This window comes from Labeo rohita, chromosome 6, assembly GCF_022985175.1.
Source record: "Labeo rohita strain BAU-BD-2019 chromosome 6, IGBB_LRoh.1.0, whole genome shotgun sequence".
Taxonomy (NCBI): Eukaryota; Metazoa; Chordata; class Actinopteri; order Cypriniformes; family Cyprinidae; genus Labeo; species Labeo rohita.
This window is the reverse complement of record NC_066874.1, coordinates 6,331,733-6,347,292: the sequence shown is the minus strand read 5'-3', so window position 1 is coordinate 6,347,292 and position 15,560 is coordinate 6,331,733. Positions and strand designations below refer to the sequence as shown.

General features: G+C 34.6%; 2 protein-coding genes across 3 annotated transcripts in view; one reads left to right on the top strand and one right to left on the bottom strand.

Moving 5' to 3' along the window:
• Positions 1-15,560, top strand: part of plppr2b (phospholipid phosphatase related 2b) — a 147,379-nt gene that overhangs the window by 25,175 nt on the left and 106,644 nt on the right. The window lies entirely within an intron of this gene.
• palm3 (paralemmin 3) overlaps positions 1,868-15,560 on the bottom strand; it is a 52,424-nt gene continuing 38,731 nt past the window's right edge. For both annotated transcript variants that reach the window (XM_051112653.1, XM_051112654.1), the window contains 5 exons: positions 13,758-13,876; positions 10,468-10,573; positions 7,619-7,649; positions 5,900-5,959; positions 1,868-4,100 (listed from right to left, as the gene is read on the bottom strand). In XM_051112653.1, the coding sequence (XP_050968610.1) occupies positions 3,142-4,100; positions 5,900-5,959; positions 7,619-7,649; positions 10,468-10,573; positions 13,758-13,876 (1,275 nt within the window). In that variant the 3' untranslated portion in view covers positions 1,868-3,141. The remainder of the gene's footprint in view (positions 4,101-5,899; positions 5,960-7,618; positions 7,650-10,467; positions 10,574-13,757; positions 13,877-15,560) is intronic.

Genomic DNA, 15,560 nt, shown 5'->3' with positions numbered 1-15,560 from the left:
TCAGTTATCAGCATTATTTAATGTATTATGCATGAACATGAGTTCACAATGAATGATGGCAAATTTAAGCATAATTACCATTTTATTTGCACTGAATAAATGCTTGTTCATGGCACTGAATTCATTAACTCATGTTGATGACTTAAACCTATTGTAAAGTGCAATGCAGCAGCATAAAAGTTAATTAAATATTTAAATATAAATATGCAAACAGTCCAAGCTATTGAATATTCAAAGAAGTGGCACTGCACCACTGAATATATAATATTCTTTTCATGTATCATGATAAAAGGATTGTTGCCATTGTTTTTTAAAGGCATTACTATTGGATTCCCTTTATACATTTGTACATAACTTACAAAAGAATACTGTTTTATCTTTACATGGACAGTATATGTAGTCAAACCAAAATTTATTCAGACACCTTCAACATTTCTCACGATTGCAGTTTATTCGCTATAGTTTAGAAAATGGTAATAAAATATGACAAGAAATCGGAGTTAAGCTGTGTCAGAACAAATTCATGTTGATAATTTCAGATAACTTTGATAGAAAAATATGTAATGGCTTACAATCAACCAAAAATTCAGACAACTGTTAGTATGACAATATTTACACAACTATCAATACTTTGTTCACCAATTACCAAGCAATGTTTAATTTTGTTCAGTCTGTGGTGTAAAAAGGTTACATTAGCAACTAAAAAAACTCTTAAAGGGGTCATCGGATGCACATTTTTCATAAGTTGATATGTTTCGGTAGGGTCTTAATGAAAACTCTATAATATACTTTGGTTAAAAATTCTCAATGGTTGTGTAAAACAACGCCCTTTTTACCTTGTCAAAATGAGCTCTGCTAAAAATCATCCCATTCTGAGGGATTGTTCCTTTAAATGCAAATGAGCTCTACTCGCCCCGCCCCTCTCTTCTCTCTGTGGAGTGACAAGCTGCTCTGAGAGATTGTTTACTTTAGCCGTATTTAGTGCGTTTAGCGCTTGCTAACTAGCACGTTATTAGGAAAGGTGATTGCAGAGATTTATAAAAAAAAAAAAAAAACCCTTATACTTACTTCTGCTGTAGGTGAAGCTGGATCATGAATGATTTGCGCGAACATAGACGCATTTATGTAGATCGGATCGCATTCCCTTCACAAACAAATGTAATCCACTGCATCTTCAGCGGCTCAGATGTCGGGAGTAAAAAAGACGACCACTATGTTCAATATTACATCCAGCAACACAACACCTCAATCGCTCAATCTGAGATATTCTTGTCTAACTTGCATCCCTGCTCTGGCATCGAAACAATGAAGGTTGGACTGTTACAGCTGATCTGAGGTGAGACGCTCATGTCAATCAACTATCGTGGGAGTGGCCTCTGTCGGCGTGACGCCACACCAAATTAATTAAAAACCACTGCATGGATTTTTATCAATATAGGGTACATTTGTACATACACTGCCAACACACATTGATGTTCAAACAACATGTAAAAGTGAAGTTTGCATCCAATGACCCCTTTAAGCAAAACATGGTCAGGTCAAAGTGTCTGAATATTTTTTGGTACCAAATTTTTATCAATTTTACTGATAGTCCACTGAAGAATTTTTAGGTATAATATGTATCAGTTCACTTTATTTTGTTATCCTCAATTGCATAAACGAACTATAGTGTCCTGCACCCACTAGTAAAAAAATATCAAAAATTATATCTAAATAATTTTTCGTTTGACTGTATATCCTAATTTTATACCTCCTCAATTATTTATTGTTTTAACTTATTTTAAGAAAAAGAAAACAGCCTTTGATTAAATTTCTTCAGTTTATTAATCCTGCAGCTCTTCCAATGTAAGCTTTCTGTACAAAATCCTCGCCGTTTCTCATTCAGCTCTTTATTTAAACTGTACAAACAGGCACTCAGTTAAGGCACTGAGAATTTACATCAAACTTCCTACTCTGAAAAAAAACATGTTCCTGAATCCAACTGAAAACTTTGAATAGCATTGATTACACATGATGGTATGAATTTTAAATCGCTGTCACGCACAACTGAAACAACATTAACAAAAGACAAAAGGAGCAGTCCTTATAGAAATGTCAGTTGAAGAATGAACCTAAAATTGCTAATATTGATAAAGCAGTTTATGCTGTATACTGTATACTGGTCAGAAGTATATTAAGTACTGTTCATAGTGACACATTAAAGGGATAGTTCACCTAAAAATGAAATCATCATTTACTCACCCTCATGCCATTCAAAACATGTATACGTTTCTTTCTTCTACAGGACAAAAATATCTCTTTTTTAATCATAAAAAGCTGTTTTGGAACTCTTCAAAATATCTTTTGTGTTCTGCAGAAGAAAAACACTTTTCTTTAGAACAACATGAAGTGATTTTCATCACAGACATGTCAATTTTGGGGGAACTATGCCTTTAAGGTCTAAAAACACTTCTGTCGGGTAGTTGAAGGCACTGTAACAATAAAAGCAATCAAACTGAAACTCAGTTCACATCAGCAATAAAAAAAAGAAAAAAACTCTGAAGATGTTACTGCATGTATAAAATCACAGGTAACCATTCCGTCTCTTTGTTTTGATTGATAATGAAGGCACACAAATGGTTTACAATTGAGAACGCCACAACTATTGCAGTTTGAGAATTATTAATTGCCCACGTGGGTCAATTCCCACGGCGCTGAGAAAAACAAAATATTTTTATATGGTAGTGTTAAAACCGTCAAGGCCTCTGTGGGTCGGCAGCCAACACTCTAGAGTCGCCAGACATAAAAACAGGATCATAATCAGACACCAGAGGCTGGGAATGCAACCAATGGTGACACATCAACAACAACATGCACACTGAAGCCTTTTCCAGTCCATTCCTGCAAGGCAATGTGCTTTTCAAAGCTTCTTTTTACACAGATACGAGTTTTGGAAATCCAATTCAGTGAATGCGATGAAGTCTTTAAGGCTTCAGCTCATTATAAACACTTTGTGCTTTGATGCCACTGCAAAGCAGCAAGTCTACTGTGGATGTGAACAGCTGAAGATCAAAATATGATGTTATGAAATACAAACTCTATATTCAGAGTAACAGTCGAGATGATAAAGTATGGAAGATAAGTCAAACGTCAGCAGATTGTTCACATGATCGAACAGCATTGGCAGGTTTTTCGTTTTGGTGCACCTGCGTCCTCTGCTCGATTTGCGGCGCTGGTATCCAGCTGAGCTGCTGTTTTGGAGACAAGTAGAGGCTCTTGTTCAGCTTGCTGTTTCTCTGTTTCTGCCTTGGATTCTGCCGTTTCTCCAGTGCCATCCAGTGGAACCTCTTGAAATTGGCTGAGCGAGAGGCGTGTGGGGGGTGTGATCTCCTCGTCTTTTGGGGTTTGAGATTCTGTTGTGTTCGCCTCATCTTTCGGCCTGATGTTTGGAGATGGTTGTGTTGTGGAATACACTGGAACCTCTGATGCCTCAATAGCACCATCTACTATCACATTCTGGGGTTCGACTGTATCAGTGGAGTCGGGAAGATCTTTCTCCTCTTTCTCAAGATCTTGAAGATCTTGTGTTTCGCCTTCCACTTCTACATCTGTTGCTACAGTCTCCTCAGCAGGAGGATCTTCATTCACTTCTGCTTGCTCTGGTTCAGCAGAAGCTTCCGGAGGATGGTTCTCCATCTTCTCCTCAGCACCATTTTCCTGTGTTTCTTCAGAAGTGTCTTCATTTGTAGCGTCTGCAGTAGGTTCTTGAGGAGTTTCATCATCCTCCTCTGGGATTTCCTCCCCTTCGTCTGTGATGATGACTCTTTGTGCTCGGATAATTTCTCCAGCGTCATCATCCTCATTCACTCCCTGCCCAGGCTCCGCCTCCTTGAAGCCAAGGAAGGTCATAGTTACGCCACCAGCACCTAGTCCTTCAGCAGGGTGGCTGTTGAAGCCGTTAGCAGAAGCATTTTCGTCCTCTTGTGGAGTATTGTATGATGATTCTCCTTCCACATTTCCATTAAGAACAACTGAAGTTGCTGTGGTCTCTGTTTCTGTCTCAACATCAGTAACTGGTTCTGCTTCTTCCACTTCATGATTCTCAACATGCACAGAATCATCTGCAAGAAAAACCAATACTATGAATCTAAAGTCAGTTTTGATATTCATACATAACAGGAATTCCAACATTTATTACATAAATACTAAAGTTATTAAAGGAGAAGTCCACTTCCAAAACAAAGATTCGCATATAATGTACTTACCCCCTTGTCATCCAAGATGTTCATGTCTTTCTTTTTTCAGTCGTAAAAAAATTGTTTTTTGAGGAAAACATTTCTGCATTTTTCTCCATATAATGGACTGATATAGTGCCCCGATTTTGAACTTTCAAAATGCAGTTTAAATGCGGTTTCAAACGATCCCAAATGCAGTTGTAAACGATCTCAGCCAAAAAATAAGGGTCTTATCTAGAGAAACGATTGGTTATTTTCATAAAAATAATAAAATTGATATACTTTTTAACCTCAAATGCTTGTCTTGCCTTGCTCTCCTTGAACTCTGTGTATTCTGGCTCAAAGTCAAGACAGTTAGGGTATGTCGAAAAACTTAGATCATATTTTCTCCCTCGACTTCAAAAATCATTTTAAAATCATCCTACATCACTGCAGAAGTACCGACCCAGTCTTTGCAAAGAAAACATGCAAAGAAGATCAGAAACCCTTAACAAAAAAGGTAACACAGCAATATAGGATGATTTTGAAGTTGAGACATGACATGGAAGTTTTTCGACATACCCTGTCATGAACCGGAAAAAAAACAGTCCAGGCAGAGTAAGACAAGACGAGTGTTTGACATTAAAAAGTATATAAATTGTATTATTTTTATGAAAATAACCGATTGTTGTGCTAGATAAGATCCTTCTTTCTCGGCCGGGATCGTTTACAACCGCGTTTGAAGCCGCATTTAAACTGCATTTTGGAAGTTCAAAATCGGGGCACCATATCAGTCCATTATATGGAGAAAAATGCTGAAATGTTTTCCTCAAAAATTTCTTTACAGCTGAAGAAAGAAAGACATGACCATCTTGGATGACAAGGGGGTGAGTACATTATATGTGAATCTTTGTTTTGGAAGTGGACTTTTCCTTTAAAGGGATAGTTCAACCAAATATAAGAATTCTGCCTTGTTTACAAGCAGACGAAGACACACAAATGTGTTGTGGTACACATAAAAAAGGAAATTGTTAGTCATTATTTTTGTTTTCTGAGTGCACAAAAAGTATTCTTGTAGCTTCATAACATTGCAGTTGAACCACTGATGTCACATGGACTATTTTAACAATGTCCTTACTACTTTTCTTGGCCTTGAATATGGAAGTTGCATTGCTGTCTATGCAGGGTCAGAAAGTTCTCAGATTTTATCAAAAGTACCTTAATTTGTATTCCAAAGATGAATGTAGATCTTACGGGGTTGGAACGTTTGGGTGAACTATTCCTTTAAGTCTTTGACTGGTGAGGCAAGGCTTTAATTCTATAATTTATAGAATATTTAAAAAAATCATAAATATGAAACTAATAAGGGAAAGAAAGTAAAGCAGACAGAGACCGAAATGAGTGATAGTAGGAGAATGTGTTGGTGGTGTTGTGACTAAGTTTGATCATTTAAGGCCAGTTCACACTGCACAAACAAATGCAGACGAACAAACAACAGACATTTACTTGGTTTTGTCAGATGGTGTGCTGCATTGATCTGCATTTGTTTTTGCCAATTGAACATGCTGAATCTGCGTTTGTTGGGTTTTGGAATATCTGAGAAGTGACGTACTGTAATCTGATGACTGACGCTGCTGGTCTGTGTCTGTTGGTGCAGATACCAAAGTTCATAGAGAGAACAGTATATAGTAACTGATATTTTATACCTTTCTTTTCTTCTTTTCCGTTCTCCACGATAGGTCCATTGGGGGCTGTCTCAACAACTTCTGTTTGATTAGAAACATTTATGACTGATTAGTTCAATATATCATAGTATTTAGATGAGTTCCTTCTGTTAATTTGTTTTAAACATTTTTCATTGCAAATGATGTTTTAAAATGGATTTATAAACTAATTAAGTCTAAAAGAATTTGGTAACACTTTACAAAAAATTTAACATAAGGAAATATGAATAAATTAATATTATTGTGATAAATACTAATGTTTTTGAAAGAAGTCTCTTATATGCTCAACAAGGCTGTTTATAAAAAAACAGTAATATTGTACATTTTTAAAATAATTTTAAAATAAATAGATATATTTTAAATTAATTTTATTTATGTATCCATGTAATTCCTTCCCATGATGGCAAAACTGAATTTTCAGCACCATTACTCCAGTCTTCAGTGTCACATGACCCTTCAGAAATCATTCTAATATTCTGATTTGCCACTCGTGAAACATGTATTATTATCATCAATGCTGAAAACAGATTATTTTCCTTTTCAGGATTGTTTGATGAATAGAAATTTCAAAATGTATTTATTTTACAGCACTGATTTAATTAGATTTTCTTTAAATAACAAAATGCATCTCTGCTGAATAAAAATATTAATATTTTTAAAAAAATTAATGAACTCAAATATTTAAATGGTAGTGTATATGATATACGTTTTATTAAATTAAAATGTTATTGTAAATTGATTATTGGTGATTTATCAACTTGTTAATTCATCAATGTTAATTTATAACTTCAGAAATTTTAAATAAACATTAAAGGAATAGTTGACCCAAAAATGAAAATTCTGTTAATAATTACTCACTCTCATGTCATTCAAAACCTGTAAGAACTTTGTTCATCTTCAGAACACAAATTAAGATATTTCTGATGAAATCCAAGAGCTTTCTGACCATGCACAGAAAAAAAATGCAACTGAAACGTTAAAGGCCCAGAAAGTTAGTAAGGACATCTTAAAGCTAAAATAGTCCATGTGACATCAGGGATTCAACCATAATATGAAGGTATGAGAATATTTTTTGCACGCAAAGAAAACAAAAATAACTTTATTCAACAATATCTCACAAGAGTACACGATGCATGCGTGTGCATTCCTCTGCTTGTAAACAAGGCACGTTCTACATCAGATTGCATGGCGGAGACTGACACGAAAGAGAAAAAATTGTAGCTTCATAACACTGTGGTTGAACAATCAATATCACATGGACTTTTATTGATGTTCTTATTACCTTTCTGTGTCTATGCAGGGTCAGAAAGCTCTGGAATTTCATAAAAAATATCTTAATTTGTGTTCCGAAGATGAACGGGTTTGGATTTAATTAATAACAGAATTTTCATTTTTACGTGAACTAACCCTTTAACCTAGATCAATAAATGCTGTAAATGTGTCGTTCACTGATAGTTGATGATCTCTAATGCCTCAGCTCATGTTATCAATCTGAACCTTCCTGTAACAACTGAATTTACCAGGAATTAATTGAACACAGAATCACCACTATTGTTTTGTCACGGATTATACTCTTCTGTGTAAGCAATAATCAAGTGTGGGAAGAAGACAAGCCTGATGCTGTGTAACCGAAACAGACAGGCAGATGGTAAGCCTGAACGCAGGTGCGGCACAGAGAGCGGACAGGTGGCACACACTCACCTGCTCCCACTGGCTCCACCACGGCCTCTCCCTATTGGACGAACAAAAGAGAAAAGGTCAACAGTCATCCTTGGAGAGGACACACCACAGTCTTTAGCTGTTTAAATTAATTCTGCTGGTTAATATTTCATTCAAGGCCATGGAACATTTATGGGTGGAAAAGCTCGTCTCTGATCAGCCTCCATTCTACACTAGAGAAGTTTCCTTTCGAAGTTCATTAACATGCACACCAGTATCCCAACCATCTCCCAAATACTGCAGCATTCTGCTTACAATGAGATTTAGACAAACACCATAAGCCATTGTACTAAGCTATTTTTTCTCAAGTTTAACACACAAAGAAATGAGATATATTTTATATACATGAGCACTACGCATTTTAAATATAGCAAACATTTGCTCATGGAATGAATTAATCATGGCTGATGGCAAATAGAAAATGGCATCTTAAAAAATGACTAAGTGCCCATTTAGTTAAATCAATTAATATTAATACCTTATTCAGAACATTAAAAAAACATTAAATATCTGTATGTGATAGTTCTGACATGATCTGAAAATGACCAAAGACTCGTTTCAGGTCTGTAGCATTTGTGTTAAATTTGTGTGATTATAATTTATAACTCACGCTTCCTTTATTGTTGTAAATACCAGCGATCATCTAATTCATGTGAAGCTTTCCCATTTAACCGCTAATACTTTTTCACTCACTCTGATTGTATAATTAGGGGTGATCTTTCATCAACTTTAGAAAAATATGTCTGTGTTGCCAGATTCATTTACCATCAGCTTTAGTTACCACAAGGTGGAGTCACGCCAACACTATATGTTACATATTCAGTATTCAATGCAGGCAGTATTTAATGAATGCAAAATTGTAGTCACAAAAACACAGCATTGAATACTGCATGACCTTTCTTTGAGTCATCATGACTTTTTTTTTCTTGTGAGTATTTCACTTTTAATTCTTACTTGGTGTCTCTAGATCTAAAATGCTGCTGTTCAAAAGTTTGAGAACAGTAAAATTTGTAATATTTTTAAAGAATTCTTCTATGCTCATCTAGGCTGCATTTATTTAATCCAAAATACTAAAAAAAAAAAAAAAATACAGTAATATAGCAAAATGATATTTTCATATAAAATAATGGTTTGTACTTTAATATACTTTAAAATATAATTTATTCCTGTAATGCAAAGCTGCATTTTCATCATCATTACTCCAGTCTTAAGTGTCACATGATCCTTCAGAAATCATTCTGATATGCTGATTTATTATTAGAATTATCTATTTTGGCAACAGTTGTGCTGCCAAATATTTTTTGGGAACTGTGATACTTTTTTCAGGATTGTTTGATGAATAAAAAGTTAAAAAGAACAACATTTATTCGAAATATAAATCTTTTCCTAACAATATAAGTCTTTCCTATCACCTTTTATTAATTGAACACATCCTTGCCAAATAAAAGTATTAATTTCTTTCAAAAAAAGAAAGAATAAAAATGTGCTGACCCCAAACTTTTGAACGGTGGTGTATATTGTTAGAAAATATTTTTATTTTAAATAAGTGCTGTTCGTCTTAGCTTTTTATTCATTAGAGAATCCTGAAAAAAAAAAAAAGTATCACAGATCCAAAAAATAAATAAATAAAAAAAAAAATATTAAGCAGCACAACTGTTTCCATTACTGATAATAAATCAGCATATTAGAACAATTTCTGTAGGATCATGGGACACTGAATACTGGAATAATGATGCTGAAAATTCAGATTTGATCACAGGAGTAAATTAGATTTTAATGTATATTCAAATAGAAACGTTATTTTACATCATAATAATATTTCACAATATTGCCTTTTTTTCATATTTTTGATCAAATAAACACAGCTTTGACAAGCATAAGAAACTTCTTTCAAAAACATTACAAATCTTACTGACTAGACTCCAAACATAAAGTCAGTAAAGTCAATCTCAACAGAACATCGGTTGGATTCGTGTGGCAGTTTGATTTTATTGCTTTAGAAGTGAATTTGCCTCGAGGAAACGCATACAATATTAGACCAAGGCCCATCTTAAAAGAATAGTTCACACGCAAATGTAAATTTGCCAAAAACTGATTCACCCTCAGGCTATCCAAGATAAAAAAAAAACAATCTCATCTACATCTTGGATGGCCTGAGGGTGAATCAATTTTCAGCAAATTCATTTACATTTTATGTTCATTTTCTGGTGAACTATTTCTTTAATTAGAATAACTTCAATCCTATAATATAAGCAATAGTTTCACAGCAGCCCATCACAGCAACTCTGATTCAGCAGCCTTCAGTGTGTGTTTTTAAATTCAAAATAATGTGTTTACTTACAGTTCATCTGACCTCCATACAAGGTTATTTGTTGTGATGGTAACAAGTATAAAAAAACAACCCTGACTTGCTGCTACTTATTAAACGGCTCATAATGATTTCAGAGAGTTGTGCATCTTACAGTAAACTGTGAACATGAAGTGTATTGACTTTCCATGATCCTTCAGAAATCATTCTAATATTCTGATTTGGTGCTCAAGAAATATTTTTTTTCAATGTTGAAAACATACATAATTGATGCATTTTCTTTAAGAACAGCTTTTTTTTTGTAACATTATAAGTGTCTTTACTGTCTCTTTTAAACAATTTATTGCATCCTTGCTGTATAGAAGTACCAATTTTTAAAATATCTTACTGACCTCACACTTAGTGTACACTAGAATGAATAGTTTGAAAAATGATTTACGAGGTGCAAAGCTCTGACACGAGCAGACGTGTCAGCAGCAGATGCGTGTTCAGTGCGATCATGCATTCAGACATGGTGTCTCACTTTATGGTGTGTCTCAGCATCTGTGCCAGATTCACTGGAACCGTCTTCAATGAGTTTCTTCAGTTTCAGTTCTTCTTCTGCCAACTGCTCAGATGTCTCCTGTAATCTAAAGCACATACATGCATGTCATTTTTATAAGGCTGTTATGAAAGCTTCTGTTTTAAGCCAATAATACAAATTTTACACTTGACATTTCCTATTAGAAACTGTTTTATTTCTGGGAAAAGCAGGCTAGTGCAGGAAAAAGCAGGAGCAGTATTAACTTACAGTAACTACATTTTCTAGTATCATTCCAGCTGTATACAATACATAGTGTTTTTTTTTTGTCCACTCTATCAGATGAAGTCCTAAATGTCTTATTAATTTTGTCCAGTTGGTATGTTTGGACATTTAAATAAGCTGGTTAAAAAAAAAATCTTGTACGGAAGCCCATTTCTGCCACAGAATAAAAAATAAAAAAAGTTTACATCTTGCAATTCTGACTTTTTCTCAGAATTGTTTCAGATTTTTTTTTCTCAGAATTGTGAGATATAAGACTGCAATTCTCACGACTTCTCTTAGAACTGTGTGAAGTCAGAATAGCGGGATATAAACTCGCAATTGTGTGAAATGAAGTCGCAATTCTGGCTTTATTTCTCACAATTTCGAGTTTATGTACAGCTATTCTGACTTTATAACTTCCAATTTTGAGTTTATATCACACAATTCTAATTGTAAGAAAAAGAAGTCAGAATTGTGTGCTTATATTTCAAAGTTCTGACTTAATAACTCACTATGTGAGTTTATATCATGTTATAAAATTAAGAATTGCGAGTTTATATTTATATTTATATATTTATAAATATATTTCATTTATTTTGGAAATATAAAGTCAATATCTGACGGGGAAAAAAGACTGACATGTTCTCAGAATTGCGAATAACTTCATAACTTGCAATTCCAAGTTTTTAGGTCATAATTATAAGAACAATGTCAGAACTACAAGTTTGTATCACACAATTTTAATAAAAAAAGTCAGAATTGTGAGATAAGAAGTCGGCAGGAAATAGTGTTTTATATGCACACTTTAGTTTGGCAACCAATTCCCACTATTAACCATGACTTTTGCCTTAGTAAACTCCTAATTCACTGTATATTAATTTGGGCTGCACGATTATGACAAATCATAACTGTTGATTATTCCCTTGAAATTGTAATTACGATTATTAATTACGATTTAAATTACCATTGTTTGAAGCAACTGCATGCCACATTTTTATATATAGTTTCTTCTTTAAATATATAAAAAAAGTAAAAAGTAAAAAAAAAAAGCACTGATGAGGATTCATCAGTGCACAGAATTCCAAAGCAATGATTCAATTAAAATGTAATAACTTGTTCTTCAACTGAAATTATAAACACAACACTTTTGTTTTTGCCCCCATTTTTCATGAGCTGAACTCAAAGATCTAAGACCTTTTCTATGTACACAAAAGGCCTATTTCTCTCAAATATTGTTTACAAATCTGTCTAAATCTGTGTTAGTGAGCACTTCTTCTTTGGCGAGATAATCCATCCACCTCACAGGTGTGGCATATCAAGATGCTGATTCGACAGCATGATTATTGCACAGGTGTGCCTTAGGCTGGCCACAATAAAAGGCCACTCTAAAATGTGCAGTTTTATCACAAAACACAATGCCACAGATGGCGCAAGTTTTGAGGGAGCGTGTAATTGGCATGCTGACTGCAGGAATGTGTTGTGTTTATAATTTTGGTTAGTGTATGTAGGCACTGTTTAAGCAAACTCTCATTCAGTCTGATCTGATCGATTCCTGTGTTGCTCTCCTGTTTCACTCAGAAATACATTATGGAAGTAAACTGAGTTGTGAACCACAATTAACATTGACTTTAAAAAAAGTTTTGATTTTACCCCTCTAAATGGCTTCAATATTCACTTTTTATTAATAGTTTTATTCACTTTCGCTAAAGTGTAGTTTGCCTGTAATGATGATTGTTCTGACAACCTACGATTTCAAAGGAGCTTCCCCAAAAGTTCCCAAAATACACTGTACTGTAGGATTTACTATCAGACAAACAAGATGCGCAAGTGAGCCTGCACTCACGTGGACTCATTTACTCAATCGCAGTCCTCTCTGGAAATCACAGCATGCTTTATAGCTATATAAAACTGCATTGTAACAAATACAGGCATTAAACGAATCACTCCTCATAGGACGAGAGGCCTCAGACGGCTGTTTACACACCATGAAAGTCTGTTCCCTATAGGGCTGTGAGCAGCTTATTACTGCCAAACTTTGCTCTGACTAATTAAAGCCCTGCTTCAACACAGAAGAACATCTCAGCGGCCGGCTTATTACAATAATCACCATCTCCTTCAGTCAAGCAAATAAATGCTGATCTGCAAAGCAGGAACATCAAATACTCCTTCTCACTTACACACAGAAATAGAAAGATATTTTGGGGGATAAAAACCTATCATCTGCTTGGTGCTCCACTACTTTGGCAGGAGTAATTAGTAGTGTGTTTGCAAGGGGAAGCAACATTATTACTACTGTACATACGATTTCAACAAAAGTATTAAAAAGTATTAAACTTTAGTGTGTAACTGATCTCATACGGCAGTGTGTAGATGCAGTTAATTGCTCATGGAAGCTGTTTCTTAAGAAAGGTCAGGGATTTAGCAGTTGTAGTCAGAATTATTAGCCCCCTTGGTAAATGTGAGCAAAGATGACTGTGAAAATAAATCTGCATTGTTTATGCTTTTGATCTTTTATTACAAAAATCACAAAAATCTAACCTTTCATTAAAGTTAAACAACTGAAAGTAGAGTAAAATTACATTATGAAATAAATGTTTTTCTCCAATAGTCGTTGCCCATTATTAGCACCCTAGAATTCTTTATGAATTGAATGTCTTAAGTATATTTCATATTTTCATTTTTTTAGCACACCACGGTAACTAGGAACATGAAACTGTCTAGCTATGACTTCCTGTTTCACAGGAGTATAAATGTGAGTGAACACAAAAGCCAAATTCCCTCAATCATCCATCACAACAAGTATACCCAAAAAATATATGGCAAGCAACCATCTAAAACACACAAGCAATGCACTAAAACACTCGGAAAAACCCTTGCAACTGTAGAAATGTGCTAAAAATACTTCTGTAAACTGCATGTGAGTGGTTCAGCAATGTGCAAGAAACAATTCAGATCACCTCAGCAACCACACATAAGTGGTAACCATCCACAAGCTCAGTGTGGAAAAAATATGATGAAAAAACCCATACTTGTTAATATTTGTCTCTATCTCCTGAGCCTTAGAGCCCCAGAGGGGCGATCGAGGTCCCGCACTATCAGGAGATGTAGGAGGTCCTTCCATCAGCCACTGGTCTCTAAGGGACTTCCTCTGTGAGAGAAACAGGGAAAGGAGGAAGATGTAATTAATGCGGCCAACACATTGTTTAAATAGATTTCTTATCAGCGGTTCACACTAACAGCCAAACAAAGGCATTGCAGCACACTGGTTTCTGGAGCTTAAAGGCCTATTCACAACAAAAGTTTATATTTGCAATAACAAAAATAAAAAAATGTGATTGAATTGAAAAAAAAATTCATTCATACACCATAGTGCACCATACTGGGAAGCCAACAGGAAAATATGAGCAGGATGTCAAGGTTATGCTTAAACTTACTAAATAACGTCTTATTTATTCAGCTGTTTTTGTGATGTTGCTTAATTGTTGCATGGTTTTTATTGTTCAAGGCCACATGAAATCCAAATCTGATTCGTGTGGCTTTTAATCCATGTATTTTAATCTCCTCTATATGTTTTCTAAAAGTTGACAAAAACTGGCAGACAAAATTTGCATTCTCTGCTGATAAAATTTGTGTATACAAATCTTTGTCTAATAATATCTCTTAAATAAGTGTCCCTCCTGCCCACAACTCTCTAGCAATAGCAGGAAGTATATTATGGTGGTTTGTTATGTGTGTAATATGAGTATGAGCATAAGCGGAACCAAAGACACCGAAGAAACCATACTCTGTCATTTAGGGTACATCTCGCGTCAAGAAAAAGCAATATGTGACCCTGGACCACAAAACCAGTCATAAGGGTATTTTTTTTTAATTGAGATTTATACATCATCTGAAAGCTGAATAAATAAGTCTTCCATTGATGTATGGTGTGTTAGGATAGGACAATATTTGGCCCAAGATACAACTATTTGAAAATCTGGAATCTGAGGGTGCAAAAAATCTAAATATTGAAAAAAAAAATCTTTTTGTTCAAAAAGTTGTTCAAATGAAGTTCTTAGCAATGCATATTACTAATCAAAATATTATATATTTATGGTAGGAAATTTACAAAATATCTAACATCCTAATGATTTTTGGCATAAAAGAAAAATCAATCATTTTGACCCATACAATGTATTGTTGGCTATGGATCTCTCACATTTACGGGTTTCTCATAGCGGAAGTGGTCATAGTTGGGTAAAATCCCAGAGCAGCGAATGGGAGAGTACCACAAATATATTTTTTGCATTCCCATTTGCTCAAATAACAAAAGAGACTTTTAATCAAAGGAAAAAAATTGAGAGGGACTGATATCGGCGGTCAGAAGACTGTTGTCAAATTTACCGTAAATGCGGCATTAGAAACACCCTTAAATTAGCGTTAACTAGTTTTTTGTAACTTGATGAAAAGGTGATATAGTACAAAGTATAGTGTTATAAATGTACATGCATTTTTAAAAAAAATCAAAATATGAAAAACTTTCAAGGATTTATGATAATGATGATTGTTGAAACATGTCATCACAGTCTTGTGAAAAGGGTCCATTGCTACAAACAGCTGTTGGTTTCAGTTTATATATTTTATTACTGTAACTTATCTGCCATTTGCCATACCTAATCATTAAACACTATTTTAATATTACAGAGAAAAAGATGCTTTCCCTGATGGTGGGTTTGTCAAATATGTTGCAGATAAACCGTATGGCTTTACTGGTAACACAGTTGACAATCATAAACTCATAATTTCTATAGCAGGCCTTGTCTGGCCAACCAGATCTTATTTTCTTGATCAGG